General features: G+C 40.0%; 1 protein-coding gene across 3 annotated transcripts in view; it reads left to right on the forward strand.

Annotated features, from left to right (window-relative positions):
- Positions 1–26,693, forward strand: part of DYM (dymeclin) — a 337,693-nt gene that overhangs the window by 173,564 nt on the left and 137,436 nt on the right. Inside the window, exon 14 of one of the 3 annotated variants that reach the window (XM_063453858.1) lies at positions 5,518–5,682. The exons of the other annotated variants lie outside the window; for them this stretch is intronic. Within the exon in view, the coding sequence (XP_063309928.1) occupies positions 5,518–5,682 (165 nt within the window). The remainder of the gene's footprint in view (positions 1–5,517; positions 5,683–26,693) is intronic. 3 annotated transcript variants of the gene reach the window in all.

Here is a 26,693-nt window from a genome sequence, read left to right on the forward strand (position 1 = left end):
GCTCCCAGACTAATTATTTTATTATTATTGTTATTGGTATTTATATAGCACCGACGTTTTCCCCATTACTTTACAATATTATAAAAGGGAGAAATTAATAAAAGAGACTATTAAAAAATGTTACAGAAACAATAGGTTGATGAGAACCCTACTCAAATGAGCTTACAGTGAAATAAAAGTCACTGTGGGAGGTCATGAGCTTTTCAGATGTGTTTTGAAGGACTTCTTAAGTAATTGATTCTGGTGGGGGTAGGCCAGAAGGGATATATCTACAAATTAGTAAAGAAATGTAACAGGCACTATAGTTGTTTAAAACTTTATAGGTAAGGGTTAGTACCGTATTTTTCGCTCCATAAGACGCACTTTTTTCCCCCTCAAAAGTGAGGGGAAATGTCTGTGCGTCTTATGGAGCGAATATGAAGCTTTACTTACCTGTCTTGCAGCACAGGGCGCACCGCGGTAGTGGAACTTGAATTTCATGTTCCGGTTTCCGGCGGGACTGAAAGGAAGTGTGCACAAGCTGAGTGCGCACTTCCTTTCAGTCCCGCCGGAAACCGGAACATGAAATTCAAGTTCCACTACCGCGGTGCGCCCTGTGCTGCCGGCCAACGCTGCAAGACAGGTAAGTAATTATGGGACAAGGGGAGGGGGACAGTATGGGAGAGAAGAATATGGGGAGGGGGATGAAGTCTATGGGGAGGGGGGGGATGAAGTCTATGGGGAGGGGGGGGGATGAAGTCTATGGGGAGGGGGGGGATGAAGTCTATGGGGAGGGGGGGGGATGAAGTCTATGGGGAGGGGGGGGGATGAAGTCTATGGGGAGGGGGGGGGATGAAGTCTATGGGGAGGGGGGGGGATGAAGTCTATGGGGAGGGGGGGGATGAAGTCTATGGGGAGGGGGGGGATGAAGTCTATGGGGAGGGGGGGGATGAAGTCTATGGGGAGGGGGGGGATGAAGTCTATGGGGAGGGGGGGGATGAAGTCTATGGGGAGGGGGGGGATGAAGTCTATGGGGAGGGGGGGATGAAGTCTATGGGGAGGGGGGGGGATGAAGTCTATGGGGAGGGGGGATGAAGTCTATGGGGAGGGGGGGGATGAAGTCTATGGGGAGGGGGGGGATGAAGTCTATGGGGAGGGGGGGGATGAAGTCTATGGGGAGGGGGAGGGATGAAGTCTATGGGGAGGGGGAGGGATGAAGTCTATGGGGAGGGGGAGGGATGAAGTCTATGGGGAGGGGGGAGGGATGAAGTCTATGGGGAGGGGGGGGATGAAGTCTATGGGGAGGGGGGGGATGAAGTCTATGGGGAGGGGGGGGATGAAGTCTATGGGGAGGGGGGGGATGAAGTCTATGGGGAGGGGGGGGATGAAGTCTATGGGGAGGGGGGGGATGAAGACTATGGGGAGGGGGGGGGGATGAAGTCTATGGGGAGGGGGGGGGATGAAGTCTATGGGGAGGGGGGGGGGATGAAGTCTATGGGGAGGGGGGGATGAAGACTATGGGGAGGGGGTGGGTGAAGACTATGGGAGAGAGGAGAAGACTATGGGAGGGGGGGACACTATGGGACAGGGGAGAAAACAAATATTCTGTACAAACTGTCCCATAGTAAGAAACACTATGGGACAGTTTGTTCAGAATATTTTTTTTCTGGGTTTCTTCCTCTAAAAACTAGGTGCGTCTTATGGTGAGGTGCGTCTTATGGAGCAAAAAATACGGTATTTTGATATGACTCCCTTAGTGTACATGAAGTCAATGTAGGAATAACAGGGGTGACAAGAGAAAGAAATCAGCCTTGCGTCAGCATTTATTACAAACTGTAGCAAGGCAGTACGGCTTCTGGGAAGACCAATTAGGAGAGGTAGTTGCGGAATCCAAAAGTATTATTACGTTTTCCAAGCGATCCAGTATAAAGAGAACAAAAAGGAGACAAGATCAGAGACTTGGAGGACTCCAACCAAGACGGCACGAGAGGAGGAGGAGGTGGTAATAGAAAAGGAGACAATGAATGTTGTGAGAGATAGGAGAAGAACCACGAGAGGACAGTGCCACAGAGACCGAAGGATTGAAGAGTTTGAAGGAGGAGAACAAGATCAAAGGCAACAGAGAAGTCATGGAGTAGTGGCCTTTGGATTTAGCTGCAATTAGATCATTTGTTACTTTAATCAGAGCGGTCTCAGTAGCATTCCAACACCCTTTTTCACGTAACTACCCATATTGTTATTTTTCTCATCCATTTTCTTACTTTTCCTCCCCTGTTAACCATAGCAAACCATTTATTTGTCATCCATGTTCTGCTTCCTTATCTCCAAAAAATTAGGTATTTATTTATTTTTATTTTTCCTTCTCTGGTATTGTTATTCACACCATTCTCATCCCTCCATAATGCCTCCTTCGCTCTTGTTATCGATTCCTTTCTCTCCTATTTTATCACTGTGCTCATTGCTCTCCCGATTTTGTACCCTTACTAACCTACTGACTCTTTAAGAGCACATTGACAAAAGGACCTCATTACCATCTCAGTGTCCCTAAAAACGAATTGAGAACAAACTTCCAATTATTTGATCTTTAACTACCTCTCTTCTGCTATACTCTTTGGGTGTCAGACCTTGTCTCTAACCCATTTGTATCATCCCATTTGTCTTTTGTCTTTAGTTTTTCATCATATTTTTTTCATTACAATTGCATGAAACCCCTCTCTAAGGCTTACTTAATGCTTCATAGTTGGGTCATTATAGGAAGAACTAAATTTTCCTGTTTTCAACTGTATCCTGTGAAGATTTAATTTTCATTTCCAATACTATCTGTTGAGTGGTTGACCCTTCTTTCCCCGTGAGAATTGTTGAGTTTCTGCATTATCTCAATGTGTTTTATCTGTGGGAACCATGTCTCACACTACAAATGACTATTCTCAGTGCTATGGATATATATTGTCCCTTATCTATATGGATATAGTGTAATGGACAGCTTGCTGAGAATTGCACATACACAGTCTCTGGAGAATATGTTCCCGTTACCCCTAAAAGTGCTGAGTCGTCGTAACCTTTTGATATACAGTATGTTTGGAAACATGTCCCATGCCGCTTTAAAGAAAGTCTCTTCAAAAATCAGATACTTAAAGTGTACCTGTCATGATGTCAAAGTATAGAATATAACATTTAATCTAAGTATTGTGCTAATCAAACCGCTAGAAAATGTATAGCTTTACTTCTCCATTCTCTCCCATAATGGTGAGTACGTAGATGCAAGAGGCCAGGTAATGTGTGAGTATGTTGGCGCCATGGCCCTTATATTTTTTTAACAATGTCTGTTACTTCAATCCCCACATGGTTTGGTCACTCCTTGCTCACATTTCTGTCCGTTATCGTGACAAAATAAGCACATGAATCATCAGGGGAAATGACCCTGTGCTTTAATTCTCAGATTCACAGTATGGATCCTAGTTGGCACAATAATCCTGTCATTATTTATTACTGTTATTCAGTATTTATATAGTGCCAACATATTTCACAGTGCCGTACAGTTTAGGGAATACAGACAAATAACACATACTGCTACAAAAGTGGGAAGCCCATAGGTTTTCAGCTGTTTACACGAACAGCTCAGTGTTTATCCCCAGCTCTGGAAATAATAGAAGGTAGTTTCTCAATAACTTAGCAGTTACATATATAATTTGTCTTTATAATATCTATTTATTTCTTATGTTGGAGGAGTTGTAGTCAAAGTGACCCCGTCAAGAAGTTTATATTCACACTGGGGGTAACCCCTGTTTTTAAACCATTATTCAAATAAATAAAACAAAAAAGATACCTTTAAAGTTCCTTATAGAGTTAAGCCACATGCTAGTAGCAGCAGCAGCCGTCGAGAGCACCTCCCAGACCAGGAACAGGCGCCACCAATCAGGAGCCTCTCTCCAGCAGGTAATAGGCTATGTAGCCTGTGTTTAGCCCACAGCAGAAGTTCCATTCATCAGCTGTTTAGCATCTTATTTAAATAGCCTCTATAGGCACCTAGACCACTTTGTCTCAATGGGTGCCATGTTCCTGTCTGCTTAATCCTGCAATGTAAAACAGGTTTAAATGGCTCTAGTGACTTTCAATTAGCTGAAAGAGATCAGCTGATGCTCTCAGCCAATCAACTAACAAAAGTTCCTATCAGGACCTTCCGGCTCTCACTTCCAGCTGAGAGGAGGTAGGAAGAGGTGCCTGGCTTATGGTTTCACTACACGTCTTGCACTCTAATCCGTGCAGCATGCTGTAACGACTGTGGCGATTGGAGTGTTTCTTTCTGCAGGTGAATTATTTGCATGATACTTGCAATGTACATGTGTATTCATATTTCTCTTCAGTACGAGTATATCTGGCTTATCTCTAACAGTTAAATCTTACCCATGTCAATTTTTTTCCAAACGGGTATTGTACACTGTAATCTGATTATGAACACTGACTACATCTAACTGAAGCAATCAGATATATTTATTAAAATTTGCATTTTAATAGCTTTTCTATGATTCTATGATTTTTTTTTAAACCAGGAAGTCTGGGACCAGGGGTGCTACTGATTGGCTTAGAGTGTCAGCTGATGCTCTAAGCCAGCGGTTCCCATACCAGTCCTCAAAGCACCACTACCAGTCCAGGATTTAGGGATTACCCACCCAGTTTTGTTTTTGAAACAAAACAAAAATAAAACATCATAGACACAACTGGGTAATCCCTAAATCCTGTTCTGGTTGGGGTGCCTTGAGGACTGGTTTGGGAACCACTGCTCTAAGCTAATCACTATCTCCCTATTCACAAAATGGCTTGAGAAAAATATGTATGTTTTCAATCCGTTTTGTGAATGGGGAGCTACTGATTGGCTTAGAGTGATCTTATAAGCAAATTAGAAGGTAAACAGTAGAGCTAACCGGAGCTCTGTTCGAGACTTTGGAATGAAACCCGTTAACAGTTTAACCCATAAATGTAAGTCAGCGCCAGGAACCCCCTGGCACCATAACAATTTGATTCTGATGAAGTTATGGTGTTTGGAGGTTGCCTTTAAATTAGTCATTTAGAGACAAAACATGATATGTAAATACTGAAGACACCATGCATAATATTGTGCCATTAGATGTACATTCAATGTTTTTAATGGGGCCATATGCCCCTCTCTCTTTTAACTAAGAAATCCATCTGTGATATCCGTACTAATATTAGCAGAGAGAATTCCTAGGGGTAGGGTTGGGGTTACTTTTTTACTTGTTTTACATGTTAATTGGACTGGAATTAGGAGCGAGGGCTTTCTACCTAACGTGATCCTGTCCTTAACCCTCTAGGGTTAATAGCTATAGGTGCTGGAGTGCTTGGATCACCCATCTTGTAGTAAAAGGGCTGATGCTGTAATTATTATCACTAATGAGAAGCTAAAAGTTTTAGACACAAGAACTTCTTTCATTGTTTAAAAGGAAAATAAATAATTTGATCACATTTCTCAAAGGAACATTTTCCTTCTCTTTCTCTGTTTTTCTCCCCCTTGTTTTTCAGTTATGCCTGCCGCCACTTGCGGAGATATTTATATATCCTGGACAAACTCTATTTCCCTCATTCTCACTGCTCAACGCTGCAGCATTTCTTCTCGGCTCTCAGTGACAATGGCGAGGAGTTCTTGTCTCTAACTTGCTCTCACATACTCAGATCCTATGCTTCCAGGTTATTAACCTCTGCTCACCTCTGCCTGCCATTTGCATGTTGCATGATCTGTTGTACACATTCTTCATTTATCAAAGTATGTGTGTCAGTGACTCCACACAGCCTCAAACAAATAATACAAGATTAATGCTAGTTGGGGACTTGTCAAGGAGGGTCAGGACTAGCTTTAAGCCACTTTCTTGGCCTGCAATATCCCTAGTGTGCATTAATAGAAATGTGGGACTTGAAAATCATGAACCTGACGACTTGAAGATTTACTGCAAAGTCGAGATTAGCAACTGAAAAATTGGGCAAGTGAATTAATATCTGGGTGTGAAAGCAGGGGGATGATGCTCCATCACACCTTTAAATGGCAATTCTGTTACACAGTTAAAGGAGCCCTAAAGGCACCCAGACCCTGTCATCTCAGTGATCCCTTAGTTTTAACCCTGTAATGTAAAACATTGCTATTTAGTAGTTGCCACAATGTTTTGATTGCACTGTTAACACACCTCTAGGTTCTGTGTTCCTTAGTCAGACTTGGTTATTCCGTCAAATGTTTTTCATAGAGAGCATTTGATTGGTGCAACACATCATTTTGGTGTGCATGTGCTCTGGCCCCTTCAATTTGCTTCCCCATGGGGAAACATTGGATTGATTGAGAACATCAAATCTTGATGATCTCAGCCAGAGAGGCAGGATGACTGCTTAAAGACCAGCTGAATGAGGTGCTAAAGTAGCCTAACTAGCTTTTAAACCTTCCAGGGTGGGTGGACACCTAAATATGTAGGGAAAAACTATAGCATTAGGAATATGTGTTCATATTGCTAACACAATAATGTTCCTTTAAGGATGGCCTCTTTTGGTTTTGTAAATTGGTTGCCCTGTTCTAGAAATGTGAAAGCGTACCTCCCTCACATCTACACATGCACTCTGTAGGTACCTTTGATTCTTCCCTAGACAGCCACTAGAGCTGTATTATTTAACACTTTTATGTAAACATTACAGTTTCTACAATGCGGTGAGAGAGAGAATTTAGGGATGTAGTGTGGCACTTGATTCAAGAATATACGAATACTGAATTGTGTGCTTATAATTTTTGTGTTCCTTATAACGTATTTAAAGTGTCATTGTACTTTGGGAAGTTGGCTGGGATTTAGGATTGCAAACCAAATGCACTGCAGGTACAAACAAGCATATATAATGTTAGAGTAAGGATCCTCTGATCACTCACAAAACAGCCTCGGTGCTGTCATGGACAAACAGTCTCTGGTCAACACACAATGAACTAGACCTTCTTTCATGAAAGCTAGGTTAGTCAGAAGAATGGATCTCAGATTTTTAGGTACTTTTTAATCAAAGAATATGCTCAGGGTTTCTATGATCACATACGGTAGGTTGTTGGTTTGGTGGAATTTAACCCCTTAAGGACACATGACATGTGTGACATGTCATGATTCCCTTTTATTCCATAAGTTTGGTCTTTAAGGGGTTAAAGATGGTAAAAGTATTAAAATGCTAAAATGTAAGTTTTTGTCTAATTAAAAAAGCAACAGAACATAGTACAGCTAAACTGTGTGTGTGTGTATATATAATAATAGATCAAATTTTATTTAAAAAAACAAAACACCTTAGACACTTACGTTCCAACTGTGTTTCAGCAGGTCTTTCAGAATGACATGCAAAATAATTACCACATCACATCACATCCTTTTAAGATTTGCATGCACTATTTATGAAGGATTTGTTCTCAAAGATCTGCTGTCCAAAGGCAGCCAGTGCTAAGGGTAAATGATGAATGCATTAGTGTCCAGCCATAAGACCACTCTTAGACTTGTCAGCCTGATGCTAGCTTTTTTTTTTTTTGTGTGTTCAAATTCTTATTCAGATCAAAAAGAGTCAAAACTTTCCTCTTTCAATAAAGTGAGGCTTAAAGGTTTATTTTAGCAATTATTTCCCAGTGAGTTTTATGATGATAATAATAATAAGCTAATTAAAAGGACAATGTGCTCTTAGAGGCTATGGCAATTATTTGGTAAAGTGTGTTCTTGTATTAATGTGTACAGGCTTTTATTAGGTAATGGGTTAAACCGTTCAGTGCCAGTACAACTGGGAAGAGATGGGAAAAATTGCATGACAGAAACAGTGGAACTGATCCAAGCTAGGAATAGTGGAAATGCAGCTTAGCAGGGGATGGAACAGACCGAGACCACACAGTAAATGTAAGTTAAACCATCTTCATCGTCTGAGAAGCAGAGAAACATTACAATTATACCCAGAGCATCGTGCTTAAATTTGCGTGAAAGACTTTATTATAAAACAGAATCCCCCCAAAGGATTGGCTGTAGGTGGGATTCAAAACTCACAGGAAGCTGGATGAAAAGAAAGCGAAATGTTTCTGCTTGTATCCTCAAAAAAAAAATCCCATAAAAACAAAATGAAAATAGAATGAAGCCACAAGGAAATCCCACAAGAGCCAGACACAAATGTGATGTTAGCTTTCTTTAACAAAGTGTTTGTTAGTGGGACTTGCATGCTCTCATAAATAATGACCACTTCTGGAATGGTGCGGATACCGAATCCACCCAAGCAGGCAATTCAAATGGACCAAAGCCCCTGAGGACGTTGTTATACTTACTGTCCACAGCATAGAGAACGTCTAGGAAAAAGCCACGCACTTGGTATAAATTACACATTTCAAAACAGTTTTTATAATACCCACAATATTCCATTGCAGCTAACACAAGCTTTTAACTCTAATATAAATAAAAGGGCATTGTGAACTACAAGTAAAATAACATCATGATTCAATTGAACGAGACTCAGAGAATCGCCCAGGAATACCGATTCATGAAATCAAAAATCCTTCCACAAAGTTTTTTTTAAATTTATGTTGGATATTGATTCCCAGGACAGTATTATATTCATTATCAATTTTTATGAACTCCGTAATGATATGTTCTGCTTACATACCTGTGAACGTTCACGTCTGCCCTGAGAACCACATTTTCACAATGATCATGATTATTGGCATCCATACTTCCTGCAGCTTCTCTTTCCATTCTTCCAAAGCCACAATTGTTTTAGCCAGACCAGACGTGTGTTTTTTTTTGTTTTGTTTTTTAAATATATAATAAAATAACCCTCTTTTTCCTACTAAAGCTTTGCTATTTTTCCCAAACTCTGGTTCGCTTTATTTATTCATTCCCACAGATCTGACTCTACTTAGACTTGTTATCACAATATAGAAACGTTGTGTTGTTGTTAATGGAAATTTTGTGTGTCGTTAGACAGTGTTCTATAAAAGCACTATGGTTGATTATGGTATGATCCTCTCTTTCTGAATGAATTGTGCTATTCCTCTACCCTCAGCAGTTCTGTGCACGAACAGTGAAAAAGAAAAGCATGAGCACCTATGCACAAGTGTTAAAAAAGGCAATATGCCCAAGTAAGAGCAGGAATAGTTTTGGGATTTCTTGGAGAACTGGTTGGATGCCAGTGGCCCTGACGAGAACTTCAGCTCAAAAATAATAGTTTGGTGCTGCCCCAGCGGTTAGCAGTGATTTATTATTTTTTTTTAATTACTAAAATGGATACAAAAACAGAGAGGGACTGTACCCTAGCATAATAACCACCACTGCAGGCCCCAGTGGTTGTTCGACTTGCGATGTCCTTTCACCTTACTGAATAGCCTCATTCAACTTTTGTTTTGCTTTATTTTTTTGCACTCAGGCACCCCAGCCTTACCTTTAGGTTCTAGTTTAAATATTATGTAAAACAAATCAATAAAAAAAAAAAACAATTCCCTTAATTTATTACAATCTCCGAGGCAATATTTTTTTTTAATGCAGCTTTGACCTGTACAGGAGACCGTCCTATGAAGTCATTTGCTCTTGAATCAGTTCCTTGAGTTTGATCACACAGCTAAAAGATGCTGCTTATCTGCCCTGTTTCTTTATAACCGGATAGAGAAGGTGTGCTGACATTTTATAGTTGCAGAGCATGATTATCATGTCATACAATTTGATGTGTGCAAAGAAGGCCTCTTCCTAACTAGGGTTGTTAGCTGTTGCGTAAGGAAGGGGATAGGTTTTATGCACATCAATCTGCGAAGTGCAAGTCGAGAATAAAATTACCATTATGTAGCCGGTTCTACCATTCTCTCGTATGCTGGCAGCTGACATCTCCAAGAGAAACCATCTGTGAAGGTCTTACAAGTTGAGCTGTGTCTGGCAGGTTATTTTTTGTCACTTGGACAGGTTAATCCAACTTGATCCTACCATATCTCGAGCTGCAATTTATAATCCTTTTTTTTTTTTTTTTTTTTAAAGCTAGCAAAATATGTAGCTTGAATACAAGCTTGGTGAGAACAGTTCCTCAATCAGTCCTATATTAAATTTCTCAGTACAATTTAGTTTGCAAAATGTATTTTATATATATATATATATATATTATTTTTTGTCTTTGTTTTGTTTAGTTTTTTTTTTGCACTTTGCATTTGCCTGAACATTTTTAATAAGGATCCAAAAGTATGGTCAAAGGTTCTCTGACTGCTCATATGGAATAAAAATCTGTTAAAGGAACATACTAGTGTTAGGTGACTGCCACTGCTCGCCCAGTGCGAGTTAAAAAGGTAGCTTGCTTGTCTTCTCTCACACATTATGATGCTCTTTTGGAGGTTGTCCCACCTCCTGGGCTGAGATAATCAGTTTTCATGATTTCAGCCAATCCAGTATGTTCCAGTAAAAAAGCATTCAGAGTCTAGTGCACATGCCAGAATTACACTGTGCTACACCAATCGGAACGTCTCCATGAGACCTTCTGAGTAAAATAGCCATGTTCCACTCAGCTATTTCGGCGGAAGTGGCTGTCAGTATGGCATTTAAACCCTGCAATGTAAACATTGCTGTTCCTACATAATGGCAATCTTTTCACTTGCAGGGTTAAAACTACAGGGACATGTCACCCAGATCACTACCTACAGTGTCCCTTTAAAGTAGATCATTATCTGTAGCAATGGATTGATTACATTATAAAAGTATGTACAAATATTGAAAATAAACCCTTTTGCAGCCAACTCTTACGTAAAAAAAAATTCTTATACAGATTGTATCAATGGCTTTTGTGAACCTAACCTGTAAAAAGTACACATTAGGCACTATGTTCAACTATTAGAGTTCTGAATTCAAGATGTTCAATGCATACCAGTGTGCAACAGAAATCTTCTTTATGGTATGATATAGTGTAGGGGTTACATGGAATATTTACTTTTAGGGCTGCACTGGCACATACATGTCCCTGTGTTGCACCCAATTAGAGGGAGTTATAATTCTGGGTGGTAGCAATTTTAGCTTATAACATTAATGCAGCTCAGTACTGAATAGACAGTTCAAGAGTTTGTCACCCACTTATCTCAAGCATACCAGATACACGTATCCCAAACTTTCCTGAGATTAGGGCCCCGGAAGAACTGTTAGAAGGTGAAAAGTGCATTATTCTCGGTCTATTACAGGGTAATAATTGCACAGATGACTTTACTATCTCTGCAATAGGAGATTCTAAAACATCTGCTCATTGAAATAATGGGCAGCTCATTCATGTCTTAAAGGGTTTCTCCAATCATCATAACCAGTACAACCTTCGCCATTACCTTGGTAATAGTGCAGATAATTTAGCAATGGATTTTCCCTGGTGGTACAGTAATGTGCTTATGGCTTCTGCAGAGCCACAGAAGTTGTAGGCTGAGAGCATCAACTGACCTCTCTCAGCCAATGATGGATATTCAGTGCAATGAAAGTTGCACAGAATTGACATTAGCCAGCTCAGAACTCTGGTTATGGGCTGGCTGATGATACCCCAATGATGCTGCTAGAGATGGAGTGACACCTTGGGCAGCAGAGGAGTGAAACTCAATATGTGCAGTGTTTGTAGTAAAACACTGCGTATACAGACTCCAGGCACCATCACAACTTCAAATCTCAGAAGTGATCATGGTGCTTTTAATAACCCTTTAAGAAACTGCAATGTAAACTACCTTTTGTAGAGGCTTACAATAGAGTTGATATGTAAGTTGTTGGTATAGGCAACCATTTGTCCTTCTTAGAATAAGAATCCATTCAGCTATTTTCTTGACAATGAAATCCTGCCCTTTAGTTAAATGTTTTCTGAGGATAGCCCTGTGAGCTGGATGTGTGGTAAGATGGAAATGTTTACCAGACTATTACTGGTAAAGACTTACTGGCACATTCATTGTCAACAGACTTGTAAACATCCATAAATAGGAAAATTAGACCACATGAGTATTTGAAGTGGTAAAAAAAATCACATTTGAACAAGGCTTATATGTTAAATATGTAATTTTCACATCAACACAGAAAACACGTGTTAAGCAGTTAAACACATTTGTCTGTGTTGCCCAAAACAGATAAACTGCATGAGTGAAACATCTTAATTATTCTGTGAATAATCTTGATGTCAAGTTCTGGTAGCTGAGTCACTTATTAGGAACGTTTAGTTCTTTATCGGTCGTCTTAATTTCAGTGAATCAGCAGGCATTTTTCTAAGTATTCTCGCCCCATGGGCCCGTCCTCTCACTGGAGATCAAAGGATTGGTGTGGTCTTGAATGCTAGGCAGCATCTGCCTTTCATTTTTACTGGAGACTATTTAAATAAAGGCTGTACCGTCCTTGTATAAAAACAAGACCACTAATCAGACAGCAGGACTTTAAATTATTTTCTACTAGTTGGAGAACAGACCATCTGCAATTTTACATCTGCATTTCCTGATAGTTCTCTGTTTACTAACCATGTGGCTAATGTGATGAGTTGCCAGATGTGTATTCCCACTGCACTACCAATTTGGGTTCTACCAGTGATCACAGATATACAACCACCTGGTAAAATCTTACCAGTCATCACTTCTATCTAACCCATTAATCAGTTTGGAGCTTTTTAAACCTTGGTCAGCTTGTGAATAGTTCATCATGCAACAGATGAAGCAATTGTAAATAGATACTGACATTACAGATAACGTTTGATTTGAAATAGATTTCATAATGAAATCCGCCCTCTCCTCCCCTAGCCTGTTTAAGTTTTGTTGCATGTCAAAAAACTCTTTACCTTTTGGATTTTAATATAATAAAATAATTGGTTTAAACATTAGATCTCTCTTTACAGGAAACATGTAGGGAAACTGTGTGGGTCATGTGCAGGAAGGTGTGGCTGGAGCTGCAAAAACAAAGTAGGTGTAAAGGCAGAGTGGCTAGGGCTGAATGCACAGAAACAAAAGCGATTTAACTCTTCGAAGGCAGATAATTGAGCAGTGAGACTGCAGGGGAATGACCAAAACCATTCCATTACGCTAACGTTTTGGTGCTTATAGTATCCCTTTAAGACATTAATTTTTCAGTGCAGGTGTCACAAAGAAATGAGACCGTGCACGTACTAAAGGGACATCATAAAGATGCAAATTGGCAAGATACAGGGCCTGGTAAAAATATAAGCCAGCAATATGCAGTACAGACATCATAAGTAAATAAATCAACTCTGTATAGTGTCATAAAGAATAAAGTCAGCACTTTATAATACCTGGTTTTAAAGATGTAATAAGTACTCTACAACTCTGATGATATATTCATCAGCAATTAGATGTGTGACATGAAGACACTAGGGCTCGTTTCCAGTGTTGTCGGTAAGTTTTACCTGCAAGTCATTACTTTCTAAAGTGACTGTTGTTAACTTTAGTGGGTAATGGGTTTTTTCATAACTACAGAATTTTGCCATTAGTGACCTGGAATTCCTGAGTAATGCCTCCAAAAAAGAATAATTTAAGGTGGTAAGCACTATTACTAACTTGTTTCCACGCTAGTCTCTAAAATGTATTCTGTAGCTGCTGCAATCTCACCAAATTTAAACAAAATACAAATTAAGGAACAGCACACATATGAAAATACTTTTTTGCATTTTATAAGGCAACTTAAAATCCCCTATCTCAGCAAACAAGTACGGGGTTCAGTTCCACCCTATGGCCATATTGTGTTAATCCCACCACTACTAGTGTAGGACCCACGGGTAATGCGGTACTGTGAAGTAGTGGTGGGCTTAACGCAATATGGTGGAACTGAATCCATATATTTGTTTGTTTAGATAGGTGATTTATAGTAGCCTCATATAATGAAAAAAGTTTTTTATATGTGCGCTGTTTCTTAATCTGTATTATGTATGAATTTTGGCCACTATGGCAGCACCATTCCTGCGAAATGCATGTTTCGGGTGTGCCCAAATTCCTTTTTATCTTTACTATCTCACCACATTTAAAGCCTGCTTTAGCTTAGTATTAGGGAACAAATGTTAAGTTATATGGGCACCAACACAACTTCAGTGCTTTTGACAGGTTTTAGCCTCATATTATTCATGCTGTATCTTTCTCCACATTCAGCTAGAGCATGCTGTCACTGTAATTGACACCCTTGGGGGTCGCTCAATCTGCGGACCACTCAACAAGTATAGCTGGTTTGCTTTGTTATGAAGCAGTACAGCAGAAGCCTGGTACGGTGATCTCCGCATGTACCTGGCACAGAGACTGAATGCTGCCTTGCAGCATGGGCTTACAGGCATCGAAAGCTGTCTACAGCTACTGCTGCATGTTTCATGCTTGAGACATCGGCCATTGCACGGTACATGCCACATTCTGTATTTGACAGACACTTCCATTTGCCTCTATATTTTTTTTTTTTTGTCAATCTTTCTTTTATTGAGACATTAAGAATACAGGGTACAGAATAAAGAGGGGAGAATGCATTTTTGTACAGAGTGGGAGCAAGATAACATAAGAAAGCATCTCCTATGAGCGTCGGTCTCATTTTATGTTAATAGAGTGAAGCACATTTATAACAGGTTAAACGGTCAGTAATGAAAGTAATGCTTTGTCGTAGCTACAGATTTACTACAGCGTAACTGTCGTGTGGTGTGTGTTTGTAGTAGCTTTTCAACCCAGTATAGATATGGTGGTTAGGTACATAGGGCTAAACTGTGAGCCAGCATGGCGCGTCCCTGGGCTTAGTGGGCTTGTCATTTACTGGCTATGTTCTAAGGGTCAGTGTACGAGTGTGTAACAAAATAATGTGAGCATATAACATTGCACTCCCCGCCTATACTCGTGGTATTGTGCCCGACTAACAATAATACAGCAGTAATTTTGAAAGCATAACTGAACGTGGTGTTCCGATTTCCGGCCCATGACCGTTAGGATAGGCCAGGTCTGTAGTGCCGTCTGTGCCGGTGCCGCGGGTCGGTCCATGGCTTCGTGCCCGATCATCCGATAAAACAAGTAGTAGGTGTATGCACAAAGCATGGGCTATGGTCACACTGATGCTTATGAAAGTAAACCATTCACTCCTGTCAGGCTATATCTTCGTGTCTAAATACTTAACCATGCATTTGCAATTTGGGAGGAGGAGATGAGATAGACATGGTGAAGGTTAAACATTTTCTATAAATGTCTCGTGAAGCACATAGGCAAGCTAGTAATCCAAGCTAAATCATAACGGTCACCGCAGAATAAGACAGGAGATAATCTGCGAGATCTGCATAGCAATACAATATATTATTATTTCAGGGCATCACTTTCTGATATCTATACAGCAAGCTGATGACATTAAAACACCCCAATGCCCCACCAACAGATGCTAAGTCCCAATATCCCTGGCTGTGGATTGAGGCAGGTATCTGTATGCTCAGTGTGGCCCTTGGTGGTGTGCTCAGTCTCTGGTGTTCAGTATCCACACCTTGAAGGTTGAGGGCTTGTCTGCCGGGCCTGGTGAGTTGGTGTTGTCGCTTGTGCCTGCGTGCTGCCCCTCCGCCTTCTTTGCTGTGTGCAGGGACCATGGAGATTAGGTCTAGCATGTACCGATGTGGTGTGGTCCTGTGTCCCCGTCGGTCAGGCTTTCATGGGCAGGTGCGTGGGGTCTGCCCTAGATTTGTGGGGATTGCATTCCTCGGGGGGGGCGGAAGGTGACAGGCTCCCTGATGCGAGCTAGCAGGGTTGTAGATACCGCCTTTGTAGATGCGGCCTGTGGCTTGCGCTGTGGTTTAGCAGCCTACCTTGGGAGCTCCTCTACGGGCGGAACTGCAGGGTGTGGGCCGGGATCACCCCCACCGGCCCAGGGGGGGGGAACGGGGCCCTGTCCGCCACTCTGAGGGAGTCCGTCTGGATACCGTCGGGCAGGATAGCGGGGCAGCGGCCGTCCACCCCACTCACCGCCTGAGTAGGCCTCATCCCTTGGGGACGACGTGCATCTCTCCGAGGGACTGAAACAGGTACTGCGAGCCTCTCCTCGGGTCCAGTGCTTCCCCATGTGCCGGCCCACCGCATTTGGTCGTCCAGTAGGACAGAGTATTCAATTTTTCTGGCTTAAAAGGCATAAAATTGTCCGAGCCACTGGGCCATGCGACCAGCCAGCATGGCGGTCAGACCCCGCCCCTCCATTTGCCTCTATATTATGTTGCTGATGGTATCCAAAAGATTGGATGGGCTGAATCAGTCAGTGTGTGGCTATTGCTATTCAAGTGTATGGAGTCTGGAAATAACAGGGTCTGGCCATGATCGGCAAGATCAGTGATACTGATTGTATCGCTCTTACTGTATGTAAGAGTGTTGGATTACAGTTCTCACAATTCTTTGCCAGTCTTAAACAACACCTTCATTTTCATGAAGGCAAAGTATATATACGTTTGACAGAACACCCAGTGCACATTAAACTGGCCAGAGGCACATAAGCTATAAATATACCCTAATTATATAACTTAACCCCTGATATTGCAAAACTGATTTTAGTATTTCTAAATAGGTATCATTTTTGAATTGATAAAATAAGTGAAGTGAGTAAAATGTTTGTAATTGGCTTAAAAGAAAGTTTGGGGATTTGAGTACGGTAATTAGTATTTGAGTGTCACTAAAACCATCACTTCTCTGGAATTGACACCATTCAACAAAAAATTTAAAAGCATCTATCACTAATGTTATTTTGTTTTCTCACAAGATGTTTTGCTTTCTTTTAAAATATTAACATTTTTCCAAATGACAATCCAGTTCAGACAGGGCAAAGAAGACACAGCATACATTGTAAATGAAAAGAAGAAATAGAAGCATTGTCTTGAATTTCCTCTTCTTTGTATGCTTCCTCTATGCCGACTGCTAGGTGCAGAGGACAATTTGGCAACTATAATATTTGTTAAATATAGAGATAAGTAAACATATTGAAAAGCTTTATCAAATCAGTTCTCGAAGCACCACTACAGTGTCCAATCTATCTGCTGGCTTTATTAGCACTGATTGGGCAATACTGTCCCAGTACAGGGGTCGACAGGTGCTTTATTACCTTTCCAATGGGTCTCACCGCAGTAAAAACAAAAAAAAGTGTTTTTTTTTTTAATAAAATGAGTGGGGAAAACACTTGCTCTTCAGTGTTAAAGCTATGTGTTTTTTCAGTGTCCGAACAGTAATGATTGAAGCAAAATATCCAACTCTCCTTAAGTTATTGAGGATGTTTACACACAGGTCCATTCTTTAGCTATGCAATTAATTATTTTGGTGGGTTGTTCTCATGAAGTACTTTCTTAGAGCTGATCCTCTGTGGCCAAGTTCTCCAATTTTCCTGGGCACCAACTAGGCTCACTTAGATCATTTGGCAATTTGACTAGAGCCATTGGCATACCCAAGCCTTGACATCATTGGCCTTGGATTTTTCCTATTTTGCACTGATGGATAATCTTGGCACAACCAATTCTTAAGAACTACATTTCAGTGTTGGACTGTTCCACTCTATTACACTTAAAATAGTATAGTTGATTTTCTTTTGTACGAACGCCATGCGCCATTGGGATTAATAATATTGTTTCAACCATCAATTGAATGTTTGTTAAAGGAATTTATATAATCTGTCTCCAAAATACTTTTACATATCCAAGCAGGGAAAAGGGGAATTTCCTGCGTAGGGATGAGGATAGTTTCCGTGAAAAAAATTAAGGCACTGCAGGTTCACCAGAGGCCATGTGTTTTATATTGTGTCATAGTCTAAGATGTAGAACATTTAACACAATCAGCCAAACATTGACTGTTTTTTTGTTTGTTTTTTTGCTAACAGTCCGTAATAGCCAATATAAATGTTAAATCATGTTGTAAAAGAGTTCTCTTTTTAACACCTTAAGGACACATGACATGTGTGACATGTCATGATTCCCTTTTAGTCCAGAAGTTTGGTCCTTAAGGGGTTAAATTAAATATTTATTTGATGAAACCCATCATTCCCAAAAACCAATCCTGTAAATCTTCTTGGTTTCCTATAATTGTTCATATTGCTCCTATAGGTGTCGGCAGGAGTTCCAGTTACATCTCCTAGTAGCCCATTCATCTGGAAGGTTAGATCAGATTCTGGTCAGTGGCAAACGCATCTTGATAGTGACAAATGATGGAATGGAAGGACAGTTTTAATTTAGACTAATAGATGAAGAGTAGGGAAAAAATGTGAAATTAATTATGTTAGGTGAGTTATGTTACATGGGACTGATAATGTAATGGTGGCATACGTTTTTGTCATAAAGGAGATGACCATGACTCAGAGGTTGCGTCACAATACCTGCACCTCTTGCCAATCCGCAAACCATGCATTCTCTCTTCGTGTGTCATTCTGGTGCTGGAAACTGCAATTCCAGACATTCTTATAGTCCTGGTGGCCTGTGTAATTTTGCATATCTGTGTTGGCAACGCATTCTGTATAACACAAGCTGTGCATGTTCTGGCATCTCTTGACTACCCCACTTTCTGTGCTCCTAACTTTGGTTTGCCTTGTCATGTTGTTGCTCTTGTTGAATTCTCACCTTGGCTCATTCTGACTTTATCTGCTTGCAGATATATCTCACCTAGCCTTGGGCATATTGTGTTAAACCCAGCCTAATACAGTCTATCAAAACTTTTCTTTATACAGACACTCCTCACTTACCGACCGAGTTCCGTTCCTACGACCCGGTCTTACAACGAATTGGTCGGTAAGTGAGCCTCCAGATGAATATAAAGGGTAAAATACAAAAACAACACAGCAGTGCTCACTGTAATAAAATCAAACACAGATAAAAAGAGATGGAGGTTTACGCACATTTGATAGAGCAGTAACACTGCTCAGATGATTGCACTTGGGTAGAATGATCTCCACCAAGGATAAAATGTAGAATAAATTCTCCAGAGGACAATCCTCACCAGGGATTAGGTGTAGAGTATATCCTTAGATGTGTCCGGAACATAAAATGGTTAAACATTACAACAATATAACAGCATAAAAAGTGTAATAAACGGTCTAACACACCGAGCAGGTGAAAGCCAAACATACTTGAAATGTTAAGAAACAGTAGATAAAAAGGCGTTCTGGTCTTTTAATCTGCTGTTTTTTTAGCATTAATTACTGGGAGTTTAATATGAATGCACAAAGCCCTGCATGGCCAAGCTCAGTGCAGACATCTGAGAAGACTGTATGTATCACAGGTAGGTTGTTCAAACGATTCTTATATGGTTTAACAAATACTCTGGAGGGCACCAGAATGCTACCATAAACATTACAGCAGGCTATAGTGTATGACATGGAATATTGGAATTATTTTAATATTTCCAATGCAGTCGAAGGTTGTGGGTTACCCTATCTGACACTTGATGGGTTAACAATGGTTCCCAAACACCAAATGCAGGGCAGGTGCCATATTTTATGTGAGACAAGACACAATAGATCCTGGCTGTGCGAGACAAGACACAATAGATTTTTGTACAGCTTCAGTTCCCTGAGGGCTGGTTTGAGAACATTGCTTGACAGTGGTGCAGCTTCTCTGAGTCATGCTGGCAAGCATTTTTTTTTCCTAATGTTAGGTACTAAGCCACAGTGCAACAAATACCAATTTGAACTTTGTGGAGGTTATCATCCATGCTTGCTGTTTTTCCTTTATTGCTTTTTGATAAATAATTCTGATGTGCATACTACTGTTCTCGTTAAGATTTTAACACACACACGTCTGTGCCTGTACTGTCTGTGTTATAATAAAGTAATATATGTTTTTTAGGCACAAATTTAAATATTGCTTAGTTCTAAGTATAAAAATACAATACAACTACAAATGTTATTACCAGTATGGGTATTGCTGAACTATTTCAAAGTACCATATTCATTTTTATCACATGACATCCATCTCTCTGTAATATGAAGAGTAATGAGGTTCAATATTTGGTGTTAGTAAGATGGAAGCATTTTCCAACTTTTTTATTTTTCCAATTGTGCTGCTATGGCTTCAATTTTGCAATTCAGCTGACACACATCCCATCCATGCTGTCCAAATATGGATGACATTGATGTTGCTTATGCGGAAATTGAACTTCTACATTAGCAATATTGTGAGAGACTAAGGACCGTGTGTGCCTCAGGAATCCCCTAGTTTCGGTCAAACCACATCAGAGTAGAGCACAACACCCGCAGCCTACTAACACCATAACCAATACTGCAGAATAAACACTTTTTATTCTACAATTGTGTTTCTTATTGTATCATAAGGTCCTCAACTTTAGGTAACACCCACTCTGTAGAGTACTTTTATATTTATACTAATTTTATCACGTACTACTTTAGCTCCTGGAGATATACCGCAGGGTGAGGCCTTGCCTAGATGTGACAAATGCTCTTTTCCACGGATGTTGCCACAAACTCCTGGAGGAGTGTGGAAGCTGACCTCTGTCCACCGACTATGGTTCCAGGTGCCAGACCCCATTCGGGAGTTACCCTGCCCAGCTGCATTAGCAGCTTTCCCTCAGTGCCCCTTGTAAAGCACTTTCCCTTCGCATGAATGGAACCGAACGCTAGCTCCCTGGCGGCCATTCGCATGAACAAATCCACGAACGGTCCTCAGCGGTACTTAGCCATGAATGCTATGGAACTATCTTCGGCTAGATGACCTTGCAGTTCCTGGACAACTTGGACCGGGGTTTTGAACCACTATGGTGACTATAGCTGCAGCTATAAGATTGCTTCTTTGATCCGTAGTTACACAGATCACTGCAGGATACTTTATGGATCATAATCAACCCAAAGCATATTGGTTGTCCTATCTCTTAGCAATGAGATCTGGAATGCTGGGATGTGCTTGCCTCCAAGGAACATATTAACAAAACGTCAAGCTGTCCATGCACAGAGCTCTCTTGATGACAAGTCTGTTGATGTGGTCACGCTTCGCTGATTTGGGACATTTATCTGGGGTCTCTAGATATGAGACATCAGGGAACAAATACTGTATGGCATAACAGAACCCTGGATTCAGGATGATCCTGCCAAACTAAGGCACAATACGGAGCACAGGAGAGGTGGTAACAAGGGTGTCAAAGGTCCCTGGGCCACAAGCATGGAATGGCTTGCAAGGGGGATTTGGCTACGAGCCCCAAATCATTTTTTGAAAGTTAAAATTGGGAAGGTATGTTTGAATATATATTGGCACAGCACTACAGAAGTGAGTCAGCAGGCAGTAATTGTACAGGGAGTTAGGCAGCCTGGCAGTGTGTTGGTTTTTGCGTGAGCTGGTGGTCTGTGCTCTCAATGTTTCCCAATGGACTACAGTATCTGTTTTGACCAGGCTACAGACTAGGATGTGTGGAGTCTCTGGAAATGTATGTATGTGTCCCTAAAAATATTTGCAAGTGAATGCAAGGTGAGATTAAACAGTGCTCTAGACAGACTTGTCGTCCTTGGTGGCATTGTAGTCTTTGTAATCTGATTCTGTGAATGCTCTGTCACACTGTGCTGGTCAATGGAGGCAGGGGATCTATGATGTCACATCTCACAACTTGCAATCCCACCATCCTCTATGTGTCTAAACCCATGCATTGTATGCTCCTTGCGAGTAGGACAATCCACACTGAGATTTGTGAGTTTTGTGAGGGAAGAAAAAGGAATATTCATTATTCTTGCTCTGCAGGCCAAACATTGCCATTGCCTCCCAGGAAGGAGTCATGGTGCTTAGCATTAACCTTTACGTTTCAAATATCTAATTTGATCAATCTGTTAATAGATTTCCTGCTTCATTCTGTATGTTCATAAACAAAGACTCCTTGACCTGCATTTTTTTTATTTTTGTGTCTGAAAAGGCCCATTTGCCCCACATACAGCTAAGGTCTGCTTTTATTATGGTATTAGAAAAATGTTTTGTCCTTCTTGTAATCCACAACACCCATTTGTAGCCCTCGGCAATCTGTCTGACCCAGTTAACAGCTAAATATCCAGACATGTTATGCGGATAACCTTACACTGTAACCAAATAATCTGTTTTAAGTGGCTGCACATTATTGAGAAATAAATGCAATATTTCTATATGTGGGTTAAACACGGGAAGGATTATATGACCAGTTTCAACAGAAATTAGACAACGGAACATAACTACGCCCAACTCTCTGCCAGCAAACAACCTGCTACATGTACTGCTGTTTTTACTTCACTTCAGTTCCTGAAACAGTGTTTTCATAAACAGCTTACCTCTGTTCCATCACAGAGTCCAAGTTCTCCCCTCAGCCCATTGCTCCTTCAGCTGATGTCACTTCCCCTTGCCGGAGGGGAAATGAGGACATTGTGATAGTAGGACAGGGGAGAGCATTGCTACTAATGGCTGTCTGGTGCCTGCATGCCAATTGTGCACAGAATTGACATAGGCAGCCCAGAACTTTGTTTAAAGTGTAAATCTTACCTATAAATACTATTGTGTGTTTATATTAAGTCAATGTACCTCTACCAGTTTTAACATTTTAACCAGTTAATGTGTGCCACCATTCTAAATAACTCATGTACACATTTTCTATCTATTGCTGCAAATTCAACTACTTTTTACTTACTGCACCATCTATCCCCCTATTACTGCAAATAACAATAACTCAGGAAGATGAGACCTTATTGAGCTTAATGGGGACTCATTTCCGTTTGTTCCAGAGCTTGTTTAGTGTTTTAGAGGTACGTACACACTGACATTGATAGAAAACGGTTTGGAGTACGTGTTCAGAAAACTATTAGGAATGACATCAATTATGTTAAATTGTATTGAATGTCTTGGCTATTCCTTTTTGAAGGTGGATGTATCTACTTGTGGAATAGTATAATTAGTAGAGATTTTATGTTCATTCCTTTGTCCCAGTTATTTTTCCCTGTGTACGGTAGGCTAATCTACCGAACACCGACCACCCCCCTGGCTTATTTAATTTCAAGAAACCACAAACTTAAGTGCTCTCTCTGTGTGGCCGCCGTTCGAAAAACACGTGTGCTGGAAAACGGCGGCCATCCTGTCTACCGAAAGCAGGCACCGATACCTGGTCGTCGAGTGTCTGGAACTCTAATATTTTATGTTTTATATTTTGTACCTCTAGTGCCTAGAAGATAATTAGTTTAACCCGTTAACGCCGTTACGGCGTTCCATGCCGTCCCGCATTTAGTGGGCTTTAAAGCTGGTAGGTAGTGTAAAAAAAAAATATTGGACAATAAAATAAAATAAATATATTTATATATATAATATATGTATATATATTATATATATATATATATATAATATATATACATATTATATATATTTAACGTCATACATAGTGTATTTTAATACTAATATAAGTACATATATTAGTATTAAAATACACTTGGAATGACGTTACATATATATAATATGTATATATATTATATATATAATAGATCTACATATATATATTATATATATATATATATACGTATAATTACAATAATAAATAAATAAAATAATAAAATTAATAAATAAAATATTGAAACAAAATTTTATATAAATTATATATACATATGTAATTTCATTCGAACTGTATTTTGTTATTAATATATATATATTGGTAACAAAATACACTTAGAATGACATTCTATATATATCTCTCTATATATATAAAATACAAATAACCGCAAATATATATATATATAGATAAATACATATAATTACATAAAAGATTACATTAGTATACACGTAGAATTTAAATACCTATAAAAGCATATATATTAAAATTCTACGTGTATATTTAAGTAATCTTTTAACATAATTAGGTGATTTGATTAATTAACATTTGATTGACATATCTGACAACACAGGGAGAAAGTGCAGAGAATTTAATTCGCAAGCACTATATTTGACCCTGTAACTCTCCAAGACACCATAAAACTTGAACATGGGGGGGTACTGTTTTACTCGGGAGGCTTCGCTGAATTAGTGTTTCAAACTGGTAAATTGTATTACAACGATGATATTTTAAGTAAAAGTGTCATTTTTTGCATTTTTTACAAACTAACGGCACTTTTATGGACTATATTATTGTTGTAATATGTTTTACTGTTTTAAAACACTAATATTTGTGTTTAGTGAAGTCTCCCGATAATAACAGTACCCCCCATGTACAGGTTTCATGGTGTTTTGGAAAGTTAGAGAGTCACATATAAGGCTTGCATTTCATTTTTTTGACATTGAAATTTGCCAGATTGGTTATGTTGCCTTTGAGAGCGTATGGTAGCCCAGGAATGAGAATTACCCCCATGATGGCATAGCATTTGCAAAAGTAAACAACCCAAGGTATTGCAAGTGGGGTATGTCCAGTCTTTCTTAGTAGCCACTTAGTCACAAACACTGGCCAAATATTAGTTTTTTTGCTTTTTTAACACAAAAACAAATATGAACGCTAACTTCGGCCAGTGTTTGTGACTAAGTGGCTACTAAAAAAGACTAAACATACCCCACTTTAAATACCTTTGGTCGTCTACTTTTTCAAATGGTATGCCATTATGGGGGTAATTCTCATTCCTGGGCTACCATACCGTCTCAAAGGTAACATTACCAATCTGGCAAATTTCTATTTGAAAATGGAACGTTCCATATTTGACCCTGTAACTTTCCAAAACACCATAAAACCTGTTAATGGGGGGTACTGTTGTACTCGTGAGACATCGCTGATTACAAATATGTGCATTTTTGTGCAGTAAAACCTAACAGTATTATGACATTCACAGCTAAAATGTCAGACGGAAATACAAATTTTAAAAAAAATCTTATTTTCTCACATTTTTTTTACATTTTATTCATAACGAATTATGTTCCATATATGAATCGTTAATGATAAATTAAAGCCCTGTTTCTCCTGAACAAAATGATATATAATAAGTGTGGGTGCATATAATATGAAAGAGGGGAACTACGGGTGAACAGACCTATAGCGCGAATTCCAGTTTTTGTTTACGTTTTGTTTTGATCAGAACGTGCACTATTGACTCCGTCCTGAAGGGGTTTTAAGCAAAGTAAACTAAATTATCTCCCAGACACAGAGACTCCGGGGCGTGTTTTATGTCTTTGCTTAAGACCCCATGCTGTGGGTCTGTGTATATAAGTAGGCCATTTTGCTGGAATAAAACATTACAGTTGTACCCTTCATCAAGTCTTGACTGATGTTTGTGTATGCGAACGGCAAACCGATTGATTTTTCCCATGACCTTAGGATTTCGGGAGAGTACGAATCACTGTACTATGCGAACAGGCCATAATCATTTAAGCCTCTAGCATTTTGGGAGTGTGCAAACAAACTGAGTATACGAAATACATGGAGTTTGTTACAGTTGCCTATCCCTGACCTAGATGCTGGTAGTCCACTAAGGGCATGTTATGTGACAAGTGCCTGTAGTGACATACACAGTCTGCACAACAAGCATGTTCTTCTAGCTCGCCTACACAAGTTCCCAGCTAGCAACATTTGCACATATTAAGAGTACTGAAAAAGCTTCAGTTATTTCTTGAGCTCTTTGTTTGCAATTGAGGTGGTTGGTTTCCCAGAGAAGCATACTGCCAGAGAAATAGCCCTCAGTTTTGCGGTCCCGTATGTGTCAGATTGTGATTGGTTATTTGAGAGGTGCACAAATGTGAATTAGTTTCCCTCCTCTGTACGAAGGTGTCAGTAATGGAATAAATAGGATACTGCTTATGTATAAGGGTTATGAAGGGCCTACAATGCATTCTGAAAAAGTAGGTGTTTTTTGTATTCCACTGAATTGCAGAAGTATACAGGCAGTTTGTATTTTGAATAGAATACCTCTCTGTGAGTGGAACCAATATGAAGGCAACGTTTCATGGCCTCTAGATCTATTCATGATGTCTGTTGTCAGATAGTGCATTCCAGTTTGATAATTGTATCTGGAGTGCAGTGCCGTATCATTCTATTATGTCATTATTTGCATATAGTGACAGCTGTTCTTTGTCACTTGTAAATATTGGCCTAAATTAGTCAAGCATGCGGCATCTGTCAGTCATGGTTTGTATTCCTCCAACTTCAAGTCAATGTGTCATCCAGATGTCTGTGATGTCACAAACTTAGCACACATGTGCCAAGTTTATCAAGGATACATAACCAAGAAAACTGACCTTTCTGAAAATGTGTCACATGTAAATGTTCTTGGTGTGCGGTTTGTAGAACTTAGATATATCAGTTGTAGTCAAGCCTGTTTTGAACTTTCCAAGAAAAATGTTTGCCTTAGAACCCAGTGAATTCTAAGTCTTGCAGCAGCGTTCATTACGGACTGTAGGGGTGCAGTACGGCTTTTGGGAAGACCAATCAGGAGAGGGTTACAATAATCCATGCGGGAAATTACTAGAGCATGGACAAGCTCCTTGGTAGTATCTGGTGCAAGAAAGGGGCGGATGCGGGCTATGTTTTTAAGATGGAATCTACAGGATTTGGCAACATGCTGGATGTGAGGCTCAAAGGTTAGACCAGAGTCAAGTATGACGCCAAGACAGCGCGCTTGCAAGGATGGACTGATGTTGGTACCACAAACTTGAAGGGAGAGCGAAAGAGGAGGATCAGTATTAGGAGGAGGAAAGACAAGGAGCTCAGTTTTTGAGAGATTGAGTTTCAGAAAGCGGGAGGACATCCAGTCAGAGATGGAAGAAAGGCAAGCAGTGACACGTTGCAGGGCGGCAGGGGA

The sequence above is a fragment of the Pelobates fuscus genome, chromosome 5 (genome assembly GCF_036172605.1).
Source record: "Pelobates fuscus isolate aPelFus1 chromosome 5, aPelFus1.pri, whole genome shotgun sequence".
NCBI lineage: Eukaryota > Metazoa > Chordata > Amphibia > Anura > Pelobatidae > Pelobates > Pelobates fuscus.